General features: G+C 39.7%; 4 protein-coding genes across 4 annotated transcripts; 2 read left to right on the forward strand and 2 right to left on the reverse strand.

The window, feature by feature from the left end:
* Nucleotides 1-1,145: 1,145 nt before the first annotated feature.
* Nucleotides 1,146-5,029, forward strand: LOC145204127 (large ribosomal subunit protein eL18-like). Its single transcript, XM_080076562.1, has 6 exons — nucleotides 1,146-1,224; nucleotides 1,480-1,566; nucleotides 2,117-2,224; nucleotides 2,516-2,614; nucleotides 3,857-3,980; nucleotides 4,830-5,029. Exons 1-6 carry the CDS (start codon nucleotides 1,222-1,224, stop codon nucleotides 4,973-4,975), a joined length of 567 nt encoding a protein of 188 aa, XP_079932688.1. The 5' UTR covers nucleotides 1,146-1,221; the 3' UTR covers nucleotides 4,976-5,029.
* A 1,926-nt stretch (nucleotides 5,030-6,955) lies between these two features.
* LOC145204126 (uncharacterized) lies at nucleotides 6,956-16,375 on the reverse strand. The gene is made up of 5 exons (XM_080076561.1): nucleotides 15,926-16,375; nucleotides 10,891-11,421; nucleotides 10,310-10,346; nucleotides 9,621-9,771; nucleotides 6,956-8,722 (listed from the first exon to the last, which is right to left on the reverse strand). The coding sequence occupies exons 2-5, from the start codon at nucleotides 11,329-11,331 to the stop codon at nucleotides 7,462-7,464; spliced, it is 1,890 nt and encodes a 629-aa protein (XP_079932687.1). The 5' UTR covers nucleotides 11,332-11,421; nucleotides 15,926-16,375; the 3' UTR covers nucleotides 6,956-7,461.
* On the reverse strand, nucleotides 11,474-15,908 carry LOC145204125 (uncharacterized). Its single transcript, XM_080076560.1, has one exon. It carries the CDS (start codon nucleotides 15,161-15,163, stop codon nucleotides 12,959-12,961), a length of 2,205 nt encoding a protein of 734 aa, XP_079932686.1. The 5' UTR covers nucleotides 15,164-15,908; the 3' UTR covers nucleotides 11,474-12,958.
* Nucleotides 16,376-19,979: 3,604 nt separating the features above from the next.
* LOC145205283 (uncharacterized) lies at nucleotides 19,980-24,526 on the forward strand. Its single transcript, XM_080077970.1, has 12 exons — nucleotides 19,980-20,140; nucleotides 20,400-20,543; nucleotides 20,615-20,696; nucleotides 20,952-20,986; nucleotides 21,177-21,228; nucleotides 21,376-21,644; nucleotides 21,916-21,972; nucleotides 22,077-22,151; nucleotides 22,216-22,267; nucleotides 22,492-22,555; nucleotides 22,794-22,996; nucleotides 23,588-24,526. Exons 1-12 carry the CDS (start codon nucleotides 20,090-20,092, stop codon nucleotides 23,683-23,685), a joined length of 1,182 nt encoding a protein of 393 aa, XP_079934096.1. The 5' UTR covers nucleotides 19,980-20,089; the 3' UTR covers nucleotides 23,686-24,526.
* The last annotated feature ends 2,936 nt before the right edge of the window (nucleotides 24,527-27,462 follow it).

A 27,462-nucleotide genomic window follows, 5' to 3' on the forward strand; every position in this document is an offset into this window, starting at 1 on the left:
CTGATGATATGTCAGCAGGAACCCCAAAACGGGATACCCAATGGAAAGCAAATGCGCGTGCACACGTTATGGTGGTAGAATCAGGCATAGGAATTGCTTCTGGCCAACGAGTAAAACGGTCTACCAAGGTAAGGAGGTATCTGTTACCCTGCGAAGGTGCAAGCGGTCCAACAATGTCGACGTTGAGATGCTGAAAGCGTGCATAGCAGGGCGGGTAGCTTGCTAGAGGCGCACGGACGTGGCGTTGGACTTTTGCCTTCTGACAGCGGACACACTGTTTTGCCCAAAGGCCAACTTGGCGTTTTAAGCCGTGCCAAACAAACTTTGAAGCGACAAGTTTGCGTGTTGACCGTATGGATGGGTGCGAAAGCCCGTGTACAATGTCAAAAACTTGGCGTTGCCATGAAGTTGGACGAGGCGATCCAGAGGAAACGTCACAAAGGATTGTAGTTCCAGATGGATCAATCAGTATGTCCTCTAGCTTAAGGTTAGTGACAGCGATACGATATGCTTGAACCTCCGGAGCGACCTGCCAACCGAGCCGAAAAGTCTTGAATGTGAGGAATGGCGTAACGATCAGGCTGGGTAGCTGCGTTAAGACGGCGGTAGTCGCCGCAGGGGCGCCACCCACCGGACGACTTTGGAACCATGTGCAGTGGCGAGGCCCATGGACTGGAAGAGCGTCGAATAATGCCCAGTTGCAGCATGTTGTGAAATTTTTTTTAGCGATGCTGAGTTTCTCGGGAGGGAGACGACGAGCGCGAGAGTGCACTGGTGGGCCGTTAGTGGGAATAAAATGCTGAACTCCATGCTTGGGAAGCGACTGTGAAAAGTGGGGAGTTGTTATTCCTGGGAACTCGGCCAATAGTCGAGCATAGACAGACGTGCCCGAGGAAACAGCATTAAGGATCATTTTTTTTTTGATTTTTTTCGATTTTAGGCAGTTGGTGACTTCAATTTAGTTCAACCCATTGGAAACCACTGGGTTGGAGCAAACTTATAATACTTTGGTGCAAAAAAATTATTTAATTATATTTTTCAAAACTTGTGACACGTGTGAAACCAAAATATTAACATTTAAACACATATTTTGAATAGTATTAAATGTGTTTTCATTTTACCTGTTGACTTCACGCAATTTTTTGAAAAATATGTGATTTCTATAACTCTTACTTCAGCCTGTGTGAAACCAATGCGGTTCTTTTTCTAGCACGAGCCGAGATGGTAACGTGTGTTTTCTGTTTTTTGGCTAAATTTATGTATTTATTGCAATATTTAGTATTATTTACATGTAAAAATCATAGTTTTTATTTCATGTAAACCAGAATAGTTCATTACCTCTTTTGGAGCCCGTTGGTAACCCAAAACAAAATAAACAGTCTGTAAATGTTTCACTCAACCATTACCAAACGTTCTTACGTATAAATCCGTTTTTATCAGTAAAGTTTTGAAATCGAACATTTTGTTTTGTCCTTTTAGGGAGTTGATATTCGCCACAACAAGGACAGAAAGGCTGTCCGCAAGTCACCCAAGAGCAATGACATTTACATTCGACTCTTGGTGAAGGTATGCAGTCTTTCATAACATAATTTAGTGGAAATGTATTTTACAAACTGGGCAAATTACTCCTGTTGCATTAGTTTTTATAAAACATGAACAGTCCCACACCCCAGCCAGTCTGCAGAATATGGCAGTTCATGACAAGAACTTTGGCCTGCCGTGTAGCACGACTATGTCCGACATGCATTACCTCTTGAGGACACATGTAGGACCAATTATTTTCAGTACAATGCAAGTGATAAACAAGACAAAGCAGTAGTTGATGCTAAACTTTCGCATGTAGTTCAGAAAAATTGGTGTGCTAATTTTTTTTTTCAAAAAACCAACTGGCATGCGCAACTGCCATAGTGGCCACCATAAAAACATTGGGAATGAAATGTGTGAGACAAAAAGGTATAAATCAATCATCCCACAAAAACTCTTGAAATCATCTTTAAAACTAGCTACATTACCACTTTTAGTTTAAATTTTGTTTGGAAAATGTTAAGCAATGGAAAATTACAAGTTTCATGTATTTGTTTTCACATTTATCTGATGTTTTACCTTCCCTCTGCAGCTGTACAGGTTTTTGGCTCGTCGAACTAATTCCTCGTTCAACAAGATTATTCTGAAGCGTCTTTACATGAGCAGAGCCAACCGCCAGCCTTTGTCCATCTCTCGTTTGGTAAAGAAATGACGAATATTGCCAGTATCAAGTTAGACTAATGTGATTTCTAAACACTGTTTTTGCAAGTACCATGTGGAGTTTGACTATTTTACCAAAAAAATGTGTGAACTATTCGTAACTGTATGTGGCATAAATATAGCCTTAACGTTTTAAGACAAGCATGTAAGTTGGAATTTTTGGATTTCCACTCAAATCTTTAGTCATTCAAAATTTTATGCCTCCTGCCTTTATTGAAGAAACAAATAGTGACTTCGATTGAACAAAGTTGACAATTACTTTTATGTGCAGGCACGTAACATGGGCAAGCCAGGACGTGATGGGTTAACTGCTGTGGTTGTTGGAACTATCACTAATGATACCAGGATTTACAAGATTCCAAAGCTGAATGTAAGTTCCTGTATATCAGGTCCTTTGGTGTAGTGTATCCTAAATTATGTTTAAAAAAAAAAATTAAATTATGTTTAAAAAAAAAAAAAATTTATGGTTGATTGTGATGTAGACCGAAGAGCTATCAACAAGAGAACCAAAATCTCAAAATGTTATTAAATTCTGACATGAAGGCATGTACATACAAGTGTACGGTTCTTTCAGCTTTAGGAACTAAATTAAACTTTGGGAATTAGGTTTTTAAGTTGGTTTTATTGTTTTTAATTTTATTATTACACCCCAACCCAAATAACCCCAATTGCCGGCACTTTTTACACAACTTTGTTTCTGAATATTTGTTAATGCTCATTGCACCCCTAGATCAGTGGTTCTCAAACTTTTTTATTGTCGGGGCCAAATGGTATTTTTTAAGTGTGTAGGGAGCTGCAAAAAAACAAAACCTCGTGAAAATCACTAAAGATTATTACTTTAAAAGCTAAATAGCAATGTTTGGGTGTTTTTCTGATGTCTGGTGTGAGCTGCAAAATAAGTAGTTGGGAGCCGCATGCGGCCCCGAAAACCGAGTTTGAGAACCACTGCCCTAGATGGTTATTCACAAACTTTTGTGATTTGGGTTCTACTTCTCACATTGGTAGAATTTCAGATATGGTCCAGAGGCCCCGTTTCAGAAATTTGACGCATCAAGGTTTTTTAAAAAAGTATAAAACTAATTAAAGAACATGGTTAAGCGAAATCATACAAATTTTATATTTCATCTTAAACTTATTTTCAACTTCAGGTATTTTACTTCCCCTCGGAGCTTAAAACTGTCAAAAATATGACTCTGCATAAAAAAAAGCTTTTTAGTCCCCTGGTGTCACTTAACTCTTTTGGTCCAAAAAATTAAATGTTTCATACAGTGAATGTCACAAACCCCACGTATATAATTTGTCCACAAACTAAACTCAAACCGAGCACATATTCCTTTAGTTCACAGAAAATAGGGTAGAACTTTTTTCACACCATGTTTCAATGTTTGTGGTGATGGTTAGACAACCAAAGCCATGGTGCTTTATAGAATGCTAACGCCATAAGAACAGATTGCATGATCTGTAACAGTATCAATATGTAGATCATTTTGAGTTTGATGATATTTACTACCATTTGTGTGCTACGTTTATAAGTGATTTGCTCATTTATAAGTTGCTTGCCAATTTCACTACCTAGAACGAATTGTAGTTAACCTTATTTTGCTTTCACAAGGTCTGTGCCCTGCGCGTCACTGAAGCAGCTAGAGCTCGTATTCTTGCTGCAGGGGGAAACATCATAACGTTTGATCAGTTAGCTCAACAAGCTCCCAAGGGACAGAACACAGTTTTGTTGCAAGGTATGAAATGACTTTGTAACTTTTGCTTTCTTTTTTAATCACATAAAGTAGTATGTCATTACGCCATGAAGCAAATAGAAAGTTCATGACATATTCCTGACAACAGAACTCTGTTTCCAATGAAAAACATCAAAAAAATACCGAAAATAGATATACTGTAGTTTGTAATTAAAAAAATGATTGTAAATTCACGACTGGTAGGAAAGAAAAATGCTGCAAAGGCAAAAATATGCAATTTTAGTGCTAAAGTGTGTTATGTCATATGTATTGGCTAAAGAGAAAGGCCATTAACTTTTCCTAAAAGGTCAACAAAAAAGCAGTTTACCCTTTAATACAGGGGTCTCAAACACGCGGCCCTCCAAGGGTTTTTGTGCGGCCCGCGAACTGACTTTTAATTTTAGGTGTGTATCTGAAATACCCTGTCAGACCACCGAGTACACAAACAATCATTCTTTATTAGTAATGGCTAGAAGTAAATGCAACGTTTTAATACTATGATCGACAAGGTCCATCCTGTTAAGAATCAGCAATTCCAATTGTTGTGTCATATTTTTCTATTGTTTCGTCATTGTATGCTATTGTTTCACGCCTTTTAGCAAGGTACACAAGGTTCTTTCGCTTTGCTACACTGTATATCTGTTTGTTATTTATAAAACTACAGATTTTTGTGTGTACAGTTTATAGGATTAATGCACAACATTTTTAAGCACACCATATTTTTGTTGTCATGTTATTACTCCAACAAAAATTCTAATAGTGCGGCCCTTGACTGACTTAAAAAAATTTTTTTGGCCCTCAAACAAGTTTGAGTTTGAGACCCCTGCTTTAATAACTCACTACATTACACAGGTGTTCGCACTTCAAGGAAGGTCTACAGCCACTTTGGCCGGGCGCCCGGTGTTCCACACAGCCACACCAAGCCATACGTTCGCTCCAAGGGTCGCAAGTTCGAACGGGCCCGTGGTCGTCGTCGCAGCCGTGGTTACAAGGCATAAATACCGGCTTCTATGGCTTGTGGATCCGATGTCACCAATAAAATGCCACTGATACATATTGCGTGCACTGAAAACAAAGAGAATGTTTCATAAGGTAGTACTAGGATGGGCCAAAGCTGCAAATGTTCTGTTTGGTCGAGCACCGAGCGTCGTAAGTTAATGATCGGTGGTGGGCCCCCCGGCATATTCGGTGTATTGTGACGTCACAAACATTTATAATTCCACGCTAGATTTGTAGCTTTCCTGGGTCCGTTACGTCATCAGTGGTATGTAAAGCTGTACAGACCCCAGAAATACGCGTTATTCCAACATCTGACGCATTTAATACAACAGTCATTTTTTGATACCTTTCGAACCCTATAGTTTCGTATACACTATACAGGGCATGGATGTGCCAGTTTGTGCAACTGCTCGACCGAGCATCAAAAATAGCGACGCTCGGTACCGAGTACTCGGGTTCTGTCTAGGCCTAGGTAGTACTGTGTGTCAGTATTCAGTAAGGGTCTGCAGACATACTAAAGTAACCAGAAATTTGTTATTGGGAGGTACTACCGGGCCATTATCTTTATGATGTTCTACATGTAGACCAGTGTTTCTCGAACTATTCTGTACTACCCCCTTGACAGCTTGTTGATTTTAAAACGCCATTCGAACAGAAAATATCTCGATGTTTTTGACTAGAGATGTACCGAATACTTAGCTGAATCGGCCTTTTTTGCAAAGGTTCGGTTTCAGTAGTTTATTTGCAGGCTGGCAACCATGGTCCAGACAACCTTAAACCCCACAGAACTAAAACGATAATAATAGCCTACACAACTATCCTGTTGTGTAGCACCACTCTTTGCCTGGTAGAAAAACTTATGTTTTCATGTCAAACGCGTATCTTAAGACTTAACATGACGTCATAAATGATTCGGTTTATTCGATTTCGACCGAACCCAAATTAATCCGATTCGGTACATCTCAAGTTTTGACTTCTATCATGATACTAGCTTGTCAATTTTGTGGAGTTGAGTTCATTTTGCTTGGTGGAAGAACACAAAGCACTAACATAATCACCTAGTCGGAAATAGCTGCACAACGTTGAAACGTTGTAGAACGCAAACAAGGCCGAACCGCGCCAGAACCAGGTTCCGTGGTACCGAACATCGCAATTTTTGATTGGGTCGCATGAACTAAGTCGAACAATGCCAAACCTTACTACTAATTGATTACTTGCTTATTGCACAACAATGTAGCGTTTTTTTGACTTTACAATCATAATAGAACGTGTGAAGAAAGAAGGGTTTCCCAAGAATAAAGGTGGTTGCTTATAAAAACGTCAAATAGTAGAAACACTCGTACCGAAAGTGTTATTAATTAGTTGCTGTTGTTTTCGACCCATCTCTACCCAGGACGCTCCCAGTTTGCAAACACAATTACGAATAAATTTCTCTTTAGATGTATAGCGCCCCCATTTGCTACTGCATACGCCTACAGGAGTGCGCTGGCACCCACTTTTAGTGTCATTGAGCTAGATCTGCTAGATCAGGGGAGGGCAACCTGCGGCCCGCGAGCCACATGTGGCCCATTGATTAAAGTTGTGCGACCCGCAGAGACACTTGGATTTCAAATGTACTGGCAAACGAGTCCCATTAGTAAGTTTTTTTGAGCAGATTAGTGCGCCCGGTGCAATTTTTCTGCGATCTGACAATATATTGCTAGAATTAAATGCGAATTTTACTTGTATGCAACGAAGTAAAAATTACCTTGTGTTACATAAAGGTGCGGCCCGCGATCTAATCATCGCAATTGTATTTGGCCCAACAGTGACAAAGGTTGCCCACCCATATGCTAGATTATCACTAAGGTCACCTTGAGGTTGATTTTAGTATAAACCATTGCCGTTAGGTGTCAATGGTGTGCTACGCACTACAGTAAACAGCTTATTGGTTTGGTTTTGTCTGCTTGCAAATCACATCTGCATCACCAACACAAAACTTCAGTGACGTAATTTATTGATTTTACATCACAACTTCACCGACAACAAAATTATTTTGTGCAACGCACCACCATAATACAATCGTTAATTCACACACATATATCGGCAGGAACTTTTTTTGAAAGGCAAAGAAATAAATTATTACAGCCACGGGTTGACGTCAACACAATTCGATGCACAGTTACATGAGCGCGTAAGGGATACGTAAAAGTACACAGCAGAAAAATAGCAAAAGAGAAACAACAGATGAAAAGCGTTTTACCTGATGCGAGTTTACCGAAACAAATTTGTCCAAAAAGTATGTTTATCGCATGCCATAACGCAGTCCTTCAGAAAAATCAGCTCAATTATTTTAAATGATTGCAACATTTGTTTTATCGATTCCGAGAAAGCCTGCTCTGAGCGAAGCAGCTCTTCATATACAGGATATCAAGTAAAGAAAAGATGTTGTCAGGTACAGTCAAGCATTGAAACTGAGTAAATGTACAAAAGCTTGAGAAACAAATTAAGATTTAAGCAAAAGGCTCATAATAGCACCACTTGGTACAAGTGGGTTTTCATGCCCTTGAACCCGATTGTAATGTTTTGATGCATTTGTGGAACCGTCAGTCAGAAGACGCTTACAAGCGTCCCCAGGCATGTACTGCCTCGCAAAAGAACGCTGCGTACCGCCATTTTGACCTATAGTTGGCGCCTTTGGTGCTTCGCGTGGCAAAACGACTGAAGTAGTGTCCTTATCAGGCATTTGAATGATCCAGGCACCAGCAATGCGCTTTGCGCGAACCATTTTCCACTTGCCGTCAGGACACTGCATTGGCATAACGCTGATGTGCATATTACCCTCACAGCAGTCGCTGTTACGCAATGCTTCCTCTAGCGACTTCATGCGGTCGTCTGTCGAACGGCTAACACTTGCTGGGTGCTGCTGGTTGTTTACTTCCATGGGCCTGGTTTGCTTGGTCGTTGCCACTCTGCCTGATCTCATGGCCTCGAATTCATTTTTGTCCACCGCTTTAGATCTTGAAGTCACACCTCGCATTGCAGACTCCACATGCATGGCTGACGCAGGGCTCGAAATGTGATGTTGTTTCATCTTGGCGTCGAGGTACTGTGCTGTCGTATTGGCGTAACTGATGGGAGAAGAACGCTCCTTTGGCTCACGGGACTCTCCCATTTGATGATGGGCAACTCGAGGTCGAGTGGACGCAGATGGTGGCACCAACGCTGCAATCACGTGAGGCGAGCGGCTCATGTCATTGGTCAGGATTCTGCTTGCTACGTTTGACAACGCTGAGAGCTTATTAGGGTACTGAGTGCCAAGGTTGGGGCTACTGGATTGCGCAGGACTTGTCAAACCATTTGGTGGCGTAAAACTGCAGGAAATATGGCCGGTGACCTTGCCAACTTCGCTCCTCGGTGGCTCCACAGCGCCAGTGTGCGGAACGCCAGTCACGTGAGCGGACAACGGCCGTTGATTGGATAGTTGGTCGTATGAGATAAGCGATGAAACTGGGTAAGGCACAACACACGGAAAATGCGAGAAATTATAACCGCTAGAAATACTGGCGCTGGTTGGCGTGGCGACGAAGCCCTGTGACAGTTTATCGCCCGAAATGTAGGTGCTGTGAAGTGTAGGGTTAGGGGGATTTCCCAGGGGCCAAGCGGGGGCACTGGGGTAGTTTGAAACGCTTGCTGCAGGAGAGTGCTTTGGGGCCAGTGTGACAGGAGGTGAATTGGTCTTAGTTGCTTTGGAAGGTTCCAGCAAACTGCAAAATAAACATATACTGGTTAGTTTCTATCACCACAATATTAAACATTTGTCACCAATTAAGAAGTTGCATGTTTTTTTACAACTCGTTGGAAACTTTTCAACGTCAAATTCGGTGTATGTTAACAACTGAAACGGTTGTTTGGAATCCTAAAAAGACCGTGGACATAAAATTAAAATCTTGGACTTATTTTCGATTATTCTATGTCGACATAATGGTCGGACGCCACAGCCATCCCAGCTCACTAAGCTAAGTGTTTACCCCTATTTATAGCTGATTGGGGAGGCCGGGAGCCGTGAACGCCAGACCACGACATCTGCTGTGTGGGAACAATGTTTATTGTCTGTGTGTGCTGATTGCCGACAACCAATAGGCAGGATGTCAAATACAAGAGGTTCATTACAGTCATGATCACGGCCGTATGTATTTGTCTCATTTGTTGTATATTAAAACCCTTGGTGTTCTAAGCCACAATGCGTATATACTAAGATGATAAACATAAGGTATTCGGCAAAACAAGGTGTTGTTGACTGGTTTAAGCTTATGTGGCAAACCAACGTTTATCTAAACACGCATCGTTTATTCGTTGTGGAAAATTAACTCAACCAAATTTTTGGTAACGATAGCGTTTGCTGTAGGAGAAATTACTTAAAGTGGTAAATAAGAAAACGTGTTTGTCTTTTTAGACGTAAACCTGATTCTGTTAACCTAGGTCTTCGCCTTATTTGGACAAAACTTAAGGTACGAATGATTTGTAATGTAATGCTTTTCCTAATCGACATCGGTTAATCTGGACATTTTTTAGGTCCAAATGGTCCGGAATAGCCGAGGTTTACTGTATATGTCAATATAAATTTTGTCACAAGTGATATTGAAAAAAAAATGCAAAACTAACCTTGTAGTGATGCAATTCATCATATGCTGTCCGTAGAGCGCAACTAATGGAGCTGCTGCTATGCCTTCCATGCCAGTACCTAGGGCGTGGATTCCATTTGGCTGATGAGTTTTATCAGTTCCTATGTTTTGCCCAAGAGATGGGATATCGCCTGCAAAGTAACGATAATAACGACTGATTGAATTGCTGTCTGTGAGACCTAATTTAATCTTTGAATCCGGTCAAGATCGTAATTGATTAGTGATGGCTGTTGACAGCAGGTGTGATTATGATGCCAAGATGCGTTTAACTGTTTGCAAGATTGTTATCTAGTTGTGGTAATTAACTATGAGATAAAATTATGCTAACTGACCCAAAGTTCAAAATTTTCGGTTAATTATACAGAATTATTTATAAACATAAAAAACGGCAAATTTGAAATATTATTAGCGTCAAATGTTTTACAACACCCAATTTGTAGTAATGCTCGTAGGTTATTTAATATTTGCTCTGTTGCACTAAGTCCAAAGTTGCAACACGCCAAGTCTATGTACTTACACAACAATAGGCGCATTGGTAAATATTTGACAATTTTTTTCGATGACGTTAGCTCGATGAACCAAATGACCTATAGCCCGAATTAGTTGCTCCTATGCGGGGTTACCGCCTTAAACAGACAATTTATATATGTGTGTGTCTTGGGTACTTACCGAGACTGCTTGACTTGACTTTGTTGAGAACGTTGAACTGAAAACAAATAAGAAACATTTTGTAAATTCAGCAAGATAAATGACATATATATATATTTTAACTATACATACATGTGGTTGAGTCGGTAAAAGATTTACAGCATTTCTTACACATAGGGTCTTGTGAATTTTGAAGCCTAATAGGTTACAATACATGCTCTCATACATTTGAAAATTTATAAGGGTCGATGTTATACAGTTGGGTCATTGGTGTTATCTTCCAATTACATGAATAAAACTTGGCCACTTTTCACGAAACGCTTGCATGCATAATACCTTTAAGGCTTAAGGCTCAAATCTAAGACAGTGTTTCTCAAGCCTTTTTGGTCTTCTAAGACTCTATACCCCATAATAACCGACTGCGGCAACTTAAAGGACATTGTAAAGTAAAGAAAACAGGATACGAGATTTAAAAGTATGTTAGTATCTATTGAGGTGGTCGACTCTAAAATCTTTCGAGGGCTCATTTGAGGGTTTTAAGTTGAAAAACACTGACCTAAGGCCTCGAAAACTATAACTTAAACCTTCTTAAAAGTTATTACCTCGTGAGGTGACATCCTTTCGTCAGAGGAGGAATCATTCGAGTCTTTGCTATCAGTGCTGGTGGCTCTTTTCATCCTTGGCTCCTCGTTCACATCTTCGCTGATCTTCCTGTCGAAATTTTCCGACATCTGACGTTTTCGTCCAGCCCCCGACGACGTCATCAGGTGTTTTTTCTTCTTCATCAACAGAGGATGTTCCTCCCACCTGTGTTGGGTCATTTCCGTCGCCGAACGACATTGAAAAGCGCAATGGTGACACGTCAAGGAATCGTTGACGGTTTCGCACAACGACGATGTGTCCATGGCAACACCAGCGTCGTTCCCTACTTCGTTGCTTAGCAACATCGTGGGGGCCCTATGCACCCCCATGTTAGCAAACTGGTTTGCGTAGAAGAGTCCTGCAGCTGAGGGAGCTACTTGAAGAACGTTGGATGAAAACATAGCATGAAAAGTTGGCACAGAGCCAGAATATCGGGTTCGTTTTAGGTGTTAAGCTTTTTACTTTCAGCGTAGGCTCTTTAGTAATAAGTTCTGTAAAAATACAAAAAAGTGCTGTAAATATAAAGCTACTGCTGTGGCCATAGGTAAAGTTACAAATTGGATTGGCTTAAAACACGCTAAAATAAAGGTTATAAATGGCTTAGAGAATTCATAAAAAAACACTGAATTTCACAAAATAGCAACAACAACATCACACTACCATTTCTAAAATCAACAGGAACTAAAAATACAATGGCTCTACACAATACACGTTACAGCACAAGCACATTGGCAAAACCAAACTTTTTGGGTTTACGTCACGTCGTTCATTCAGTTCATTAAGCTTTTAATGATGCAATGCGTCACAAATCCATTTAGATTTTTACATTTGAGCGGTATTTATATCATTCGAACTCATCGGAAATTTCATAATCGTCCATCGTACAGTTCAAAAGCCAACTACCGAAGCACTATTGTGGGCGTTTCGCGAACTGACTGCTACAGTGACCTCTGCACACCAACTGTCGGTAGGTTAATGTGCACCGGGGACAAAGGGAAGAGCCCAGAGCGACGTGAAGCCCAGTTTCGACGAAGCACTGCACCACAGTCAATGTTTTCCCGTAAAAACTGCGTCTGTTATGCTTGTTTATGTGTAACCGTATACCAATGACATGACGATCGCATATGCCTCCGGTACCAAATAAAAACATCAAAAAATGTCATATACACCTGTACGTTAAAACAGACAATCGGAGGTCAAGAGTTTCAAGTGAGAAAAATAAGTGAATCACTTCAAATATGAAAGTGGCACAATGGGACGTTTTTTCCCAGGTTGTTTATGACAAACAGATATAACATCTCACACAAACACTCATATTTGGCACTTTTGTGGTAATAAAAAGAACGATTGGCTGTTTTTTAGCCGAGTAACACACCACAGTAAAAAGCACCTTAATTGCAAACTCATTGCCAGACGAGTATTTTCCATTTAAACAACAAAGCGTCTCGAAAAACAACTTCACGAAACCTGACAAACTTACTATATTTGTAACTATTACTTTTCGTACAGCACAGGGGTGCACAACCTGCGACCGTACGGCCGCATGCGGCAGAATAGACGATTTTGTGCGGCCGTGAACATGTCTATTAAAATATATGCACTGGCGGCTGTGACGTACAAAAAACTGTTTTGCTAAATATTTTGATTTTCAAACTGCTTTGAATAGATTTTGTAAGACTGTAAAGAATATTACCAGCCTAGTAACCCTGTGCTTTACACTTTATATACGTCTATTGTGTGCGAACAATGCAAATAAACAGTCACCTCTTGCGTCACAATATAGATTATGACGTCATAAATAGCTCACTGGTCGTTTGACTGTTTAGCTCAGGGATCACCAACCCTATGCCCGCGGGCACCCTGTCGCCCGTTTGCCCCCTTTAAGTCGCCCGTTGGACTAATTCTAAAATTGGCGGCCGTTGGTGAAATAAGGATCTGCGACGCGGCCGTCTTAGCAAAAAGGTTGTGCACCCCTGGTATAGCAATAGCATATAAAAATCCAGGGTCTCTTAGCACACATGATAGCTCTTACACCAACTTTAGGCGCTGCAGGCGCTTTTTAGTGGCTTCGTTTAAAACTAGAGTAATTTTCATGCGTTCCTTCTCAGGCAAACTGGTTAGTTCGTCATCAGTCATAGGTTTGCCCAAAACGTCCATCTTTGCCTGATCGAAAGCGCGCCGAATGTTTTTCATATCTGTGGCAGTTTTCGCGTTCAATCGTTCTTGTTCTTCACCAACTCCGTGAGCCATTGCGTTAGCTCCGGACATAACCCTTCCCACAATACTTCGCAGTACATCCAAAGCCTCTTCCTCTTCTTTATTGACATCTTCTTCTTTGTCTTCCGGGGCCGACTCCACAGCGCCATCTACTTCAGTGTAACCTCTATGCGAAGGGGATCTGCTTGGCGCTTTTGGCCCGTGTTCTGGGCTCTTAGCTACCTTTAATTTGGAAGATGCGGGTGGCGTTGGTAAAGGGGCGCTAATCACACTGGAGGTATCACTTTCGGTGTATTCAGGTTCGGTGAGATCAAAGTCCCTGGCTGAAAAGGGTTCTGTTGGGGCAGCACGTCGCCTTGCAAGTTCTATCTGTCGGCGAAGTCGGTCTATCTGCTCGTCCGCGACTTCTTGGAGCTCTGCTTTGGCTAGTTTTTCTTCAGACAAGTCTTGTCGAGCATCAGCTAGCTCGGCTCGCATTAGATGCAACTCTTCCACCAAGTTGTCTCTCTCGTTTCGTAGTTCTTCGACAGTTTCACCCTGAAAAGAACCCAAAGATATGTCGTCTTTGTCGTCTTCCAACAGTGGACCTAAAGGCAGCTGTTCCAATTTCTTTTGTTGGTTCGAACGTAAGTATTTACTCAGCTTTGCGCTGTACCATTCTCTCCAAGGAGGCAAATTGTTAAGTGTAGAAGTTTGGCTGACAGGATATAAGCGTTTCTCTGTCCCTGCTTTTTCAAGAACACCGCTTAGCCTAGAATTTAACTTGTACTGTATCATACCGCCCCGAATGTCATTTCGTGTTAGGTTCTTAAGGCTTGACCTCAGTTTGGACTCCAATTCTTTCCAGTTTGAACTTTCAACTAAACTATCTCGTGCTATCAAAATGAACAGGGCACAAAACGACGGAAGAGGGTCAAAGTTTTCAACCCCGTAACCAACCATCATCTGATCCCAGATATACATTACAGTTTCCAAAGAAAGGTACCCGACTAACAAAGTACGTAGCCATGGAAATACCACTTCCACAAAGCTTCTTGACTTAACGTTTGGTTCCGATTTGTGCTGGCGTAAAACCAGCACCTCAAGCTTATTAACAAGAACAGGATCAGTTTTGGTAAGAATATGTTTAACTTCTGTAGCAAAGGCATTAAAACTACGTCCGGCCTGCGAAGTTGTCATATACTCAGGCCTTTTCCGTAGAAACATGCTGTATTGGCTCGCCAGTACAGCCAAGGCCTCGGTATTTAGCACTTGTTTTTGTTGGGGCACCTTGTCGTCTTTTGTAAAAAATGCTGAAAGCGTACAATACACAAACGGCACAGCCAATAAATATTCTGTATCTGTCAAGCCGGTTCTGTCAGTCGATCCGCGATGGTAATACGACAGCAAATGCCGCATGACTGACTGGGCAGCCTTAATGACTTGAAGCGGGCCTAAAGTGCTGTCGGATATTAAAAGCGATTGGCTTTTTTGAGAGATTTCAAAATCTATTTCAGACACCAGTCGCTTTTTGTCTCCAGACAGTACAGCTTTTTGGTAATCTTTTTTAGCCTTGTCGTTCTCTAACTGGACTTTCCAAAGCAGGTAACGCAGTTTGGGAGATAAAAACACACCTAGGCACTGGCGCATGTGCACTTTCGTTTCAGGCCATTTGTTTAAAATGGCTTCCACGGCATTCTCGCATTCCAAACTTATAAAGTCAAGTTTTGATAAACTATGGTGTTTTTTCGCAACTGCTGCATTAGCCTCGGCGCTTAATTCTTGATCTAAAGTGCTGTTAACTACTTCAAGAAGGTTAGCATAGGCTGGCTTAGTTTTCATTACCTCGACAGCATCAAGAACCAGCAATTTTTGTTCCTCCTGAGGCAAAGTATGAAATGTACGGATACCATTTTCTAACAGTGGTTTAGAAACGTTGTCAAACAACTCCTTAGTAAAACTCATCCATTCATCAGTTCTCTGTATCTTTTGTTTGGAAACCTGAGTCCATTTCGGTATTCCACTGTATGTTGCCATTTGAGCAGTTCAAGGCAGCCTCATGCAACAGCGGCGCTAATAGCAACCCAAATGCTAGTCACTTCCTCTACAGCTGGAAGCTAGCAAGCTTTTCAAATGTTTTCAGTCGAGCTGTAACACAGTACACGGTGTTTATGTTACACCACAAAAGCCCATTGTTTTCTGAAGAAAGGCTGCCGACCCAAGGAGCAACTAAGCAAACTGAAAGCAACGTACTAAATAGCCTGCCTGCCTTCCATCCCTCTTACTTCACTAAGAGCACTCCTTGTACTTTGTACAATAACGCAAAGCTCGTGGTCTTTGGAAGGGCACGCCAAGTCTAACAAACGCACATAACCCTTGAAATACTGGGACCCTATTGGTTGGGAGCATTTGTGACTCAAATTAAACAAGCCACGAGTGCAAACATACACACATACGTAAGCCCCGGTAGATCATTGATCGGTGGGCACCCCCAAACACTAGCCTTTGTCAGTTAACGTTAAATACCCATAATTAAACACTGGTTTTCGCAACAGTAAATGCTAACTGCGTCAATTTGCCTCCAAAGGTATGGCCTCAACTGTTAACAAAAGCGACAAAATTCACAGACAAGTTGTTACGCAGAACAGATATAATGACGCATGAATGTTCGCTCGGCACTAGTGATGTCATATATTGCGCTTTGGGCAAAACTAAAGTGATACAAGTAAACGTATCTAATAATAGGCAAACAACAGCATCCAAGCAGACCACATTTACCACACATTCGTAATTATATACCTCCACAAAGCAGCTTCTGTCGTCCAAACAACGCATACTCATTTCTCGTTGGAGAAAAATGTACTTCGCCCCCTTCGATCGGGCCACTCTTCGTCGAGCTGACCTAAAGTTACCTCTGATGTGATGGCAACAGACCGTTGTATGCTACTCCACAGCTCTCCACATACCACTGGCGTGTCGCAAGTCACGTTTTTAGTTGTCAACCGGGGTTTGGACAACACTATGGCAATACAATTCCTCAACAAATATGTTTCTCTGACTAGTAACACGATTTAAGTATTTTAAGCAGCTTTAACAAAACAAATAACCGTTTTTCTGGGCTTTCAATTTTTGATGTTTCTATGGTTACCTCTGATACAAAAATACATGTAGAAACTGTTCAATTATTCTCAAATAGACGATGAATCGTTCGATTCCAATGCATTGTGAGGCAACAACCGCGTGTTACCAGTCACGGAATGCACTGGAGTAACCTCGTCTTTACGCGCCACTGCTCGCAGGGTCACAGACGGGAGATGTCAATAACCCGAAGTAAGCTAATCGCGGGGCAAAGTCGACCAGCTAGTGGCGCGTTACTTGAACTGGAGTAGCAATGGTCAAAATGTGACCTTTGCCCCCTCACCATTCACTGAAAACAAACTCAGTTTATTAGGTTGCGGAGGCATGCTGTTCTACACATCTCTAGCACACAAATAGAATGTGTTATTAAACCCTGCGTCATTGCAAACTTGACATACGGTAATTATTAGAATTCGCCCAAGCCAAAACTAGACAAATTGCAAACTAAGATGTGTGTATCCTCTGTGACGGTAAACAAATTGTGTTGACGAAAGTGTGATAAGGTTCAAACGGCATGCCTTGTTCTTCCTAACCTAACAAGCAATCTTGTTGGTAGGTGCAACCGCCGTTGAATATAAAAAGACATGCTTGGTTTAAACTTTAAAGAAATGTAGGTTATTGCTTGTTTCATTACAAGCTCATGAAAAGGTTATTGCAAAAAAACGCATTGCTACAAGGTCACTTCAATTGTGAAGAACGCTAGTATCAGCTGATTAAAGGTTACTCTGGGGTTTTCTGTGAAATGTAGGCTATTGCTTGTTTCATACCGAGCTTGTAAAATGGTTATTGCAAAAAAACATTGCTACAAGGTCATGTAAAGTGTGAAAAAACAACAGAATCAGCTGATTAAAGGTTACTCTGGGTTTTTCTGTGCATCTGCGCATCCACGCCAATAAAAGAGACGTGTGATTTACGTTGCGGTCAGATAAAATCTACAACCAGTTCAACTTGAACTTGCATTGTGACCTACAGTAACCTTCAACACGTAACTGTAGTTTTGCTTAACAAAGTCGGTGGGCGCGACCCCGTGAAACTATTTGGGCCAGTGAGCAACTAAGTCAATTAGTTTTTATTGCTGATGCTGTAAATGTTTCCGAATGGCGTGATTTAGTTTACAGGGACGTTTATAGGAAAGTAGGGCGACTGTTCTGGGTTCGTTGTGGTGTGGGTTTAAACAGTTTGAGCGCAAAAGGGAATAAACTTTAATATGAGTAAAGTCCGGCGATTTTTACCACATGTGTCGACCCCCATGCAGTCACTTTAACAAAAATATTATTTGCGGCCAGCAAGTTTTAAAATTTGTTTTGAATATTAACCGCCGGTCTGCGTGTGTTAACAGACAAATTCCACACGGGACTCGGCCAAATAAGGTTCGTTTTTTATCGTTTGGTTGCACTTGGTTCAAAACCTTTCATGCACACTGCATTTGTCTTAATTCTTGTCGAACCATCTTAGCATTTCACACAATGTTACTTTTGGTAGTTAATCTACGTTCCTTTCGCGACTTTTTATCAAAATAACAACACAATACGCAACACAATTAGCCAACAAGATGTTTAGATCAGCTCTATGTAGGTTGGCATGATATTGTTAGATCCGGGAGAAAAAAACGCAGAGATGTGATAGTAGGTGAGTTGAGTTGAGTTTATTGCGCTTGGAAAACAACATAAAGACACATATGCACTAAAACAATCACCAAACCGAAAATAGGTGCGTAACGTTGAAACGTTATGGAGCGCTTAAAAGTGTCGGGCACAATTGATGAATGAGAGCTAAACGCGCTGCAGCTACACCAGTGGTTCCCAACCTTTTTTGTTACATTCCTCCCTGTGCTTATTTTCGAACTATTCATTCCTCCCCATAAGACGAAAAACAAATATAACATAAAAAATTATAGCAATTTGAAATAGACCTTATAATTAGGGATGTCCATTTCAGAATCTTTTACAATCGGTTCCAAATGTGAACCGGATCGAACAGTTTTACATTTTTTATAGTTTTTATGAAATTCCTCCCCTAAACTCATCAAATTCCTCCCTAGGGAGAAATTCCTCCCCGATTGGGAACCACTAAGCTACACCGTCATTATACAAGGCGCTTGCCGCCGCTTGGTGACTGGGGAAAGTGAGGTGGCGCATTGAAAGTAAACACGACTGGAGGTGGGACGTTGGTGGAACCAGTCGAGGGGGGGGGGGGTATAAACTAACCACCCGTGTTAGGGAAAGAGGGTGGGGTTCGACAGGAAAAGAAACCACCGAAAGAAACCCTGTCGGATAGTTTCAGGCGCCGGAAGAAACAGCAGAGCACACACACAAAGTACATATTCATGCTATTAGTACACTTTGGACTAATATTAAGTTATCCAGGGAATTAATTTGAAAGAAAATAATCTGCTACTCTATTGAATAACTTAGATATGAATGACAAAAAAATAAAAAGCAAGAAAAAATAACAACAGTACAATAAAAATAAAAAGATGAATGAAACAAAAAATGAATAAATAAAAATCGGCGTAAGTGTTGGTTAAACAGCTTATAGTTCGCTAGATCCCTTGGTAAAGTGACGCTTCAGTCATTAGATTTCCTACTAACAACAAAGTCATACAGCAGCAGCTTGCTAGTTCCAGAAAGGATGCAAAGTTTATGCTGTGACGACAAGACAAAAATATTGCAAGCGAAATTTTTTAGTGCTTGGTAAAAATCATGCATGTATCTGTGTGTTAGTCAATATTTAAGATTTTCAAGAAATAGAGAAAAAACAACAAAAACAAATACAAACGCAGCAAGAACACGTTAAATTAAACCCATGCCTATGCAGTAAAATACGTGTTTGGGAAAACGGTAATTTGACCACAGGGCCAATCGCCCCAACACAAGTGGTACAACGAAAACACAACAAGCGTGCTGTTGGTGGGAGTTGTCATGGCGTTGTTTATACTATATCGTGGGTTTGTGAGTGCAGTAAATAGTGTTGTTTCAAAGTGAAGCATGCCTGAAAAATAGTTTCTACACACCTACAGGAGGAAAGTCGGTAGTCTAGTTTATAGTGCCTCGACCTCGTGTAAACAAAAAGAAGTGATATTTACAATAAAATGTCTTGTTGATTCTGCATCCCTAAGTTCTGCTGGGATGCTATTCCACGTTTTTAGTACCGTATTTACTCGATTGCAAGCCGCCCTCGTTTATAAGCCGCCCTCGATTGTAAGCCGCATGTTGAGGTGTTAAAAAAAATAATGTAAGCCGTCCTCGATTGTAAGCCGCACGCTGAAATTTTAGATACGATTGTTTCTTAACACATCTTTCTGTTGTTATATGGTATGACTATTTTTCTAGTTACGTTGATAACTGTACCCAACAGAACGTATATCGACGTATAACCTGTACACGCATACATGTTTTGAACCCCAAATAATTTAAAATGTTGGAGTGTAGAAACTAGAAATAATTTCGGTATGAATTTTAAATATAAGCCGCACAAACGGCGGCTAAAAAACAATATAAGCCGCGGCTTACAATCGAGTATACGGTAATTGCTCTCTAGCGTCGCTTAAGGGTGTTAAAATGTGGTAAAGACAAAACTTATATTTTTTAGCCAAGGTTCGAAAATAACACAACAACACTCAATTTGTTGCATGTAAGCTACCTTTAATACATTAGTTCTGTTTCTCTATGTCGTTTTTCAATCGGTCAAGGCTGGTCGGTTTTTCAACTTTGGGGTCAAGGGTCAAAGGTTTTTGACTATGACTTCTGTGAGTGTGGATCGCGGTTAAAATTTCATAGTTTTTGCGTGCAGCAGTTTCGTATTGTAGTCTTTGTCAAGAAAAGAATGTCAACCAATTCTGTAGGAATTTTGACATCGGTTGCTTGCGAACCCCAGGTAACGATTTGAGATTTTTTCTGCACCACCTTATAATTTTCTTTTTCCAAACAAGTTATAAATCATTGTTAATTTATTATGAGTTAAATGCCTTAGTTTTTTATTTGAAAGAGCAAACTATGCAATTGAATTTGCTATTGTACATGTTTTGTAGCATTGTATTCCTATTTTACACCATTTATTACGGTGATCTTGCTTGAACATTTGCTTTACCGTTCCCAAAATATTACAAACAAATTTGCACTTTATTGTCTTTCAGAGCTCATCTTCACCACTGATATTACTTGCTAAGGCATGTAGTCAAGTAAAAAGTGATGGGCCTACATTTACAGAAATACTCAGTACAGCTCCACTATGCCACCCAAACCAAAGTTTCCACCTACAGAAGTTTAGCCTTCCAGTGGTATGTTACTATGTTTACCTCACGTCACCAGCCCATTTACCATTTCATTATTTTTTGTGGTGTTTGACTAGATTGGAAGTCGCAGTACTTTAGCCGGGATTGGTGGGTTGTCTTTTAAGCCAATTAGAAGCAAAAGCACTACAACACATTCTGGTAAGTTTGCATTGCCTATTTCTGCCATTTAATGCTTTCTAAACTTTATTTTGTTCCTCAAAAAAGCACATAGTATTGGCCACATAAATTTGCTTGAGCAAGAAACTATATTGACCAGCTGTTTGTAAATTGCCTCCCATATTTTAAAGTATATAAGTATAACCTTTTAATTTGTAGTCACCTGAAAAAAACTGACTGTAACAACGAAGACTTGTATCTTGTATTTGAAAATCATTCTTTTAATTCATGTTGCAGACTCAATCAGTGAAAACTTCTTGCCAACAAACAAGGTAATAAAAGTTTTTGGCAAGGTTTTTGGTTCTGTATAATATGGCTTCTACCTTGTATTTGATTCTACTTGAATAAGGAACTGAAGATGCCTATAAGGCGATATTTATGTATTCCAAGTAAATTTATTGATTCTGTTACTTGAAAATATTTTCCATTCTTGGTTACCTTATATTGTATTTCGTTTTTCAGCCAAGCATTGATTCCAATAGTGGTGTTCAACAGGAGTTTAAGATTGTTAAAGGTGGGGTATTCTTCATTCAAACGCAAACGATTAAGGTTCTGAGTTTAAGACTCTGTCACTGTATTACAAAATTAATTTTGTTTCAAGTGCTGTAAAAAGGCTTGCTTTGTTTTATGCACATCTTTATACTGGTTTATTTTAATGCAGGAAAAATGGTTCCACTCTTAAATGAAACAAACCAAGCTCCTCTAAACCATGTTGAAAAAACCAACAATGTTTTGTCTGGCAAAAGCCCAATTGTTTCAACTGCACAGTATTATCTGCCTGCCGGGACCAACATCTCAAGACTGGACAATGTCAATTCTTCTTGTCCGACTGAAAAATTCGAAAGTACCTCCCAGTGTATTGGCCAAGATATGGTCATCCAAGACAAATCAAACTCAAAAGTAAAGATCACAGTTCCACCAAACACTTCAGTGAGTTACTTATTACTTAACCCTACATGAATTTGAATGATATTTTTTAAAAACACTTTTTAGTTTGTATTTGGCTCCTTGTTTGCTTTTAATTCTGCACATCACTTAGCTTTAAACCCAGTAGTGGTAATACAGACTGGTTAACAAAAAAAAGAAATATAACCACTGGTCTTGTTTTGTCATAGCATTCCTAGCACTCTTTACTTTCTTTAAATACCATGAAATGTCTTCAAAATCTGGCTAATATTCAATAAGTTGATTTTGTTTCCAGCCAGAAAGTCTTCAGCAAATTTTGAAGTTGGCTTTGAAAGCAATGAATGAATATAAGGTAAGAATTTGCAATGAATCTATTTGGTCAAAATGCTCTTTACAAGATATGCTCAGTAGTAAAAACCTTGTCATTCTACTGTAATACCTAGTTGTTTTAAACAGACTATGAACAAGAATGGACCTATGGTAATAACCGGCAATGTTCCAGTGACAGCTTCAAGTGAAAAATCTTTAAAGGTTTGTCCTATTTTTTGTGTTGATAGAAATACTGAGGAAATTCAACGTGACTATTTAATTTTAGGAGACTGTTTCGACAGCAGTGACATCATTGAAAGTTGGTGCTCAAAAGCGTGGTAAGTTAGTGACCACATGAAACTAGTTTTTTTTAACATGTCAACAGTTTTGTATTGCACTTATTACTTAGGGCAGTATAAAACAAAAAGTTCCCTTGTATCCTGCAAAAAAGTACCTTATAGTGGTATGTGAAAAGCTTAAAAATGACTACTAAAGTTTTTTCTTTGTCAGCTGTTTACGTGCATAATTTGCATGGTTTAAAAATTGGTTTACTTTATTGCAGAAAAGTCTGAAAGAAAGAACAAACGTGTCCCCTGTAGCTGTCCCAACTGCATCATGGCTGGAAGGTACATACGAAAATCTTACCACACAAATATCTTTTAGGCAAAGCTTTCTTATGACAAATTCAAAATAGAATAAGATTTTTTTGTGGTTTATGATATTTGTTGTACGCTAAAGCCTACTGTTTAATTTGGTTGTATTATGTTTCACTTGACCATGAGACTAAATATTTACTGTAATTATATTTTTTTGACCTAATTGTATGCTAACAAAACAAAGAAAGAAATCGTTGTTTTGTTCAAGGCGTCGTACCAGTGAAAGCAAAGGACCCCGAATTCACATTTGCCATCACACAGGCTGTAGAAAATGGTACACAAAAACCAGCAACCTGAGAGCCCATCTTCGTACGCATACTGGAGAACGACCTTATGTATGTACTGCAACCAACTGCAACAAACGATTTAATCGCTCAGACGAACTGTTACGACATGTTAGAACTCATACCGGTAAGTGTTTCGTATTCGGTTAATCCGGATCTTAACTTAATTCGGACAAATCTCGAGAAACAAATGATTTGTAATGTGGTAAGACTTGAACTAATCGACCTCGGTTAACCCGGACGTTTTTTTGCCCAAACGGGTCCAGATTAACAGCGGCTTACTGTATTTCAAACCCTATGTTTTGACAATTTCAACTTTAACGAATTAAAATACAACCATTTGCCTTACTTTTTTTCTATTTAGACAGTAAAATACACAAAGATCCACCAACAAATTTGGCATAATAGCTTATAGGTCAGGGCTGCGGAATCGCGTAAAATTTATGTGCTAAACGCCCGTGCGTGAACACTTAAACATTTTTATATGTCATATGCCAAGTGGATGTAAACACCCAGCTGCTAGATATGTGTTGTTTAGGCACAGCGGATACCATTGCAACCTTTAGTAAAATAAAATCTGTTATGCGGCCGCAATGGGGAAATGGTTTTGTGTTCGTGGTTTGGGGTATGTGTCACAATAAAGGACAAATGAGTAACAAATGACTTATACTTTAGTAAGGTTGCCTTTATGCTATACCAATATGTTTGTCATTCTTAGGTGAAAAGCGCTTTAGTTGCGAGGAATGTGGACACGGCTTTATGCGACGCGACCATCTTCATCAGCATTTAAAGATCCACCGCAAAAACGCCTCGTGACAGTTGAACAGCGCCACTTACCGGAAAACAGTGTCCAACAGGGGGCGTTAGGCTTTCGTTTCCTTAGTGCTAAAGTACACAGGGGTGTGTCTGTACTGTGACGGTGGACATTAGCAAACAAGAAATATGATTTCAGCATTTTTGAGATAGTTCTTTACACAGAATTGAGAGCGAACTGTGATGAACTGGCTATATACTACCAAATCATTGTGGTACATGTCCGAAAATTATTGCCTACTATATATTTCTTTCAATTGCAAGTAACCGTATATAAGTACTTTGTTGATATGTTAGAGTTCTGTATTGTTTAAAAGTACGGAAACTTTGTGAAGGTTACTACTGCACCTATGTGTGTTTTTTTGGTTTAAAGTTTGAACACTTTCTTGGGATGTTTGCCACCCATTTGGGTTTGGTTTTAGAGGCTCTGAAAAGTTTTGTTGGTTTATTTAAACACTTTCTATTTTGCAACGTTGTAAGTCATTGAGAAATGTTAAGATGAAAATACATTCATATCTGGGATCAGCCTTAAAAAATTACGTTGCTTGGTAATTAGTGGCGAAAAGCGTTTCGCCAAAAGTCTTAACGCCATGGTGTCGCAAGTCTCCACTATGTGACAAATTTATCATAAATCGCTGAAAATCGTTTTTTTTTCTTCTTAATAATCTCGACAGTATTTTTGTCTCAATAATGCTTTGTGTTAAAAATACTGTTTTTATTTTTGTGGCTTTAGTACAATTAAGCTAGAATTCGTTGACAAATATCGGGTCTTTCCGACAAAAGGTATTTATTCTATTCTTTCATCACTGTTTTGTTTTCCCAAAAATACAACTTTTTCGCTTAAGATTATCTCCTGAACAGGTAATTGCAGCTTCAATCATGGCAGCCGGCACGTAAGGGCAGATTTAACATATTTTGCTGAGAAATCCAATGAATAAATAAGTATCATGCAAGTAAAGGGACCATTTAACCGTATCTACCTTTTTGTACAGTACAAAAGTTATGCCTGTTTGTACATGATTATATGATATGGTAAGTATGTGTCAAAATTTCCCCCCTCTTGCAAAATTGTCTGCCGGCCCCATGGCTTCGATATTACTACTTTAGAAATATGACATTTTGGCACAAATTATACAAGAGCCACTTGTTGACACTGGAAAAGCATTTCAGCTGTATTTAAAACCCAAAACCGATAATAGATGTCGCAATCATCTGTCTGAACATACAATTACGAAGCGGTAGTTCATAATCTTATAGCTGTATGACCAACGCTGAGCACATCATTTGCATTCAAGTTATGAAAGCAGTTATTCAGGCAGAAATATGTGCGCTGGATCTACGTATGGAAACTGATGGTGTACATAGTTATCTTGTTCAAACAACAGCAGATTCAAAAGCATAGGCCTTAGATGTTTGTTATTTAATTGCTTCATGTGCTGCGCTTACATTTAAAAGGGAAAAAAGTTTTACACAGAACCAATATGTTTGTAAACTATGTTTTGAGTTCAACAGAAAGGGGGTACATTGGGCACTAATATTAGTTGTAATTCTGCTTCGTAGAGTCTTACAATATGGCGTGCACATGTGCAAATGGCTGTAACAAGTTTTCAAATTATAATTTTGCTTAATGTGTGCTGATTAACAAAAAAACGGAAAATAAAAAATAATGAAAATTGTGTATTTTTGCGTTGAACTAGAAAAGTTGGTGATTTCAAAAATGAGGAAGGCTGTTTTGTATCTACTGTTTATACTATAACTGGTGTTAGCTTCGAAAAGTTGAAGTTGTCATGTAAAATTACATCTTTATCCAAGTTGTGGTATTGCATTAGAATCTAATGATCTAATGATTAGATCGAAACGCTTGTAAATTCGCATCTAAAGGCCACAATCACGTCTAGTTTTCCAAGGTTGCATCACCCGAACAGTTTTTGGATCGTTTGTTTTTGTAACAAAGGCATTTAGTTTTTAACATTGCACCGTAGAGTTTTCATATATCACAGCTTTGAACTGTTGCGTAACAATAATTTCGCAACAAATTGTTTCAATGCGATAAATGTTGTTTTAGTTTGTGACGTCATACCTTATTTGTCTAAGTAAGTGTCGTTTGTCTGAAAACTCAATAATACCTGTTCGCTTTTTTGACCACACATTCCCCTAACTTCCGTAGTAGTTTTTATTGTTAATCAAGTTTTTTGACAAGCTTACCTGTTTTGCTCAGAAAAAAGTATTTAATGTATATCCATGGGGCGAGAGAAACAAATTTGAGAAATATTTGCGTTGCGTCAAAAAAGTTTTCGGAACCACCGGTCTAGAGTCCTGAAAGTTGAAAATATTTGGAAAACATTGGTTTAGGGCAGTGGTTCTTAAACTTTTTTTGTTGCGACGCATCTGGAAAAGTTTTCTGGGCTTGCGACGCACCAGCAAATAAAAGTTAGTTAGGACACTTATTATTAAAGTTGTGTTTATTAATACAACCACAAAAAGCCACGAAACGGAACTATTCCGTGACGCCCTTGGAAAATTGAAACGACGCACTAGGGCGTCTCGACCAGGGAGTCGAACCACTTGTCACATGGGTTCAGGTTCGGTTCGGGTTCACTTGGTTTTGTTTTTAAGGGTTCGGTTCAGGTTTTTAAAAATGTATATTTTCGGGTTCCGGTTTTGTTCCGGTACGGGCAAAATATCCGGTCCGAACCGGTTTGCGGTTTTTAAACCGGTTCAAATTTTTATTCGTTTTAATACAATTCTACCCATCATCTACCTGGCCTTATCAAACTCCAAAGAATTTTGCCCGTGTACTGTTGTTTTTGACACGCCATGTAAGTGTTATCTCGAGTATTTTTTGGTACGCTGTTTTGGCAAAAAATCATAAAATATAAAACAGACTGCATTTTTTACTGGTTCGGTTCCGGTTCGGGTCCAACGCCAAACAAACAAAATATAGGGTTCATCTCCGGTTCGGGTTTTTAGAAAATCGTAATTAGCGGTTCGGGTTCGGTGCGGGTATAACAAAAAAAAAAAAAAAAAAAAACGCAACGAACACAAACACATGGTAGGGACAAAGCGCGCAGAGAATTGCCAAACCCAAATGCCGAAACGCACCTTCAGGAGAAACGCACTGCTTTCGAAGACGGCTTTCGGTCCCTTTTTCTTTTCCAGTTTCGTGGTAAATTGTTTCTCAACCGCTTTTCCGACAGGCTGAGCTTTGTGCATTGCGCGATAGATGCTTCGCGATTGGGGTGCTTTAACAATGCCCCGGCTATTGTCATCTACGCAAGCGTGTTCTGTTGAAAGTTGTGCTTGGCTACAGATGGAAAGGCGATAGCTGTGCGAATAGCAGCTGCTACAAAGGCAGGAAATAATGACTTGGCTAAAGGGCAGGAAAATGAATTGACCGAATAACTTTTATGAGCTGTAGAGTTACAATATGAAAATCTAAAGCAGTAGTTCATGTTCTGCAGTAAATGCAAAATGGCATTAAACATGCCATAACCTACAACTGAGTGTTAAATGTTCTTTTGAAGTGTGCTTACATGTTCGATTTCGCAGCAGTTGGCGGCAAATTCTGCTAAATGTGTACATGCTCGCCAATTTCCTTGAATGACCTAATCGACTCCTTTACCAACTAACCTAATCCTTTTTTACGAAGAAATGTAATTTGTTAAGGTGGCATAGGTTCCAAAAGCACGATTTGCCACTGGTCATATTAGTACGCAATGAACAGGATTATGGAATTTTGGAAACATGTGATTGTTCTATTCGCTGTATTGACGCTTTGTT

This window comes from Phallusia mammillata, chromosome 8, assembly GCF_965637545.1.
Source record: "Phallusia mammillata chromosome 8, kaPhaMamm4.hap1.1, whole genome shotgun sequence".
Taxonomy (NCBI): Eukaryota; Metazoa; Chordata; class Ascidiacea; order Phlebobranchia; family Ascidiidae; genus Phallusia; species Phallusia mammillata.

Excerpts from the sequence above, each read along its gene's own strand:
- LOC145204125 (XM_080076560.1), bottom strand. The coding sequence starts at position 15,163 with ATGGCAACATACAGTGGAATACCGAAATGGACTCAGGTTTCCAAACAA.
- LOC145204127 (XM_080076562.1), top strand. Across the intron at positions 2,225-2,515 it reads CTTTGTCCATCTCTCGTTTG|GCACGTAACATGGGCAAGCC; the intron begins GTAAAGAAATGA and ends TTTTATGTGCAG. Across the intron at positions 2,615-3,856 it reads ACAAGATTCCAAAGCTGAAT|GTCTGTGCCCTGCGCGTCAC; the intron begins GTAAGTTCCTGT and ends TGCTTTCACAAG.
- LOC145204126 (XM_080076561.1), bottom strand. The coding sequence starts at position 11,331 with ATGTTTTCATCCAACGTTCTTCAAGTAGCTCCCTCAGCTGCAGGACTC. Across the intron at positions 10,347-10,890 it reads AAAGGATGTCACCTCACGAG|TTCAACGTTCTCAACAAAGT; the intron begins GTAATAACTTTT and ends ATTTGTTTTCAG. Across the intron at positions 9,772-10,309 it reads AGTCAAGTCAAGCAGTCTCG|GCGATATCCCATCTCTTGGG; the intron begins GTAAGTACCCAA and ends GTTACTTTGCAG.
- LOC145205283 (XM_080077970.1), top strand. The coding sequence starts at position 20,090 with ATGTCAACCAATTCTGTAGGAATTTTGACATCGGTTGCTTGCGAACCC. Across the intron at positions 20,141-20,399 it reads CGGTTGCTTGCGAACCCCAG|AGCTCATCTTCACCACTGAT; the intron begins GTAACGATTTGA and ends ATTGTCTTTCAG. Across the intron at positions 21,973-22,076 it reads AAGCAATGAATGAATATAAG|ACTATGAACAAGAATGGACC; the intron begins GTAAGAATTTGC and ends TGTTTTAAACAG.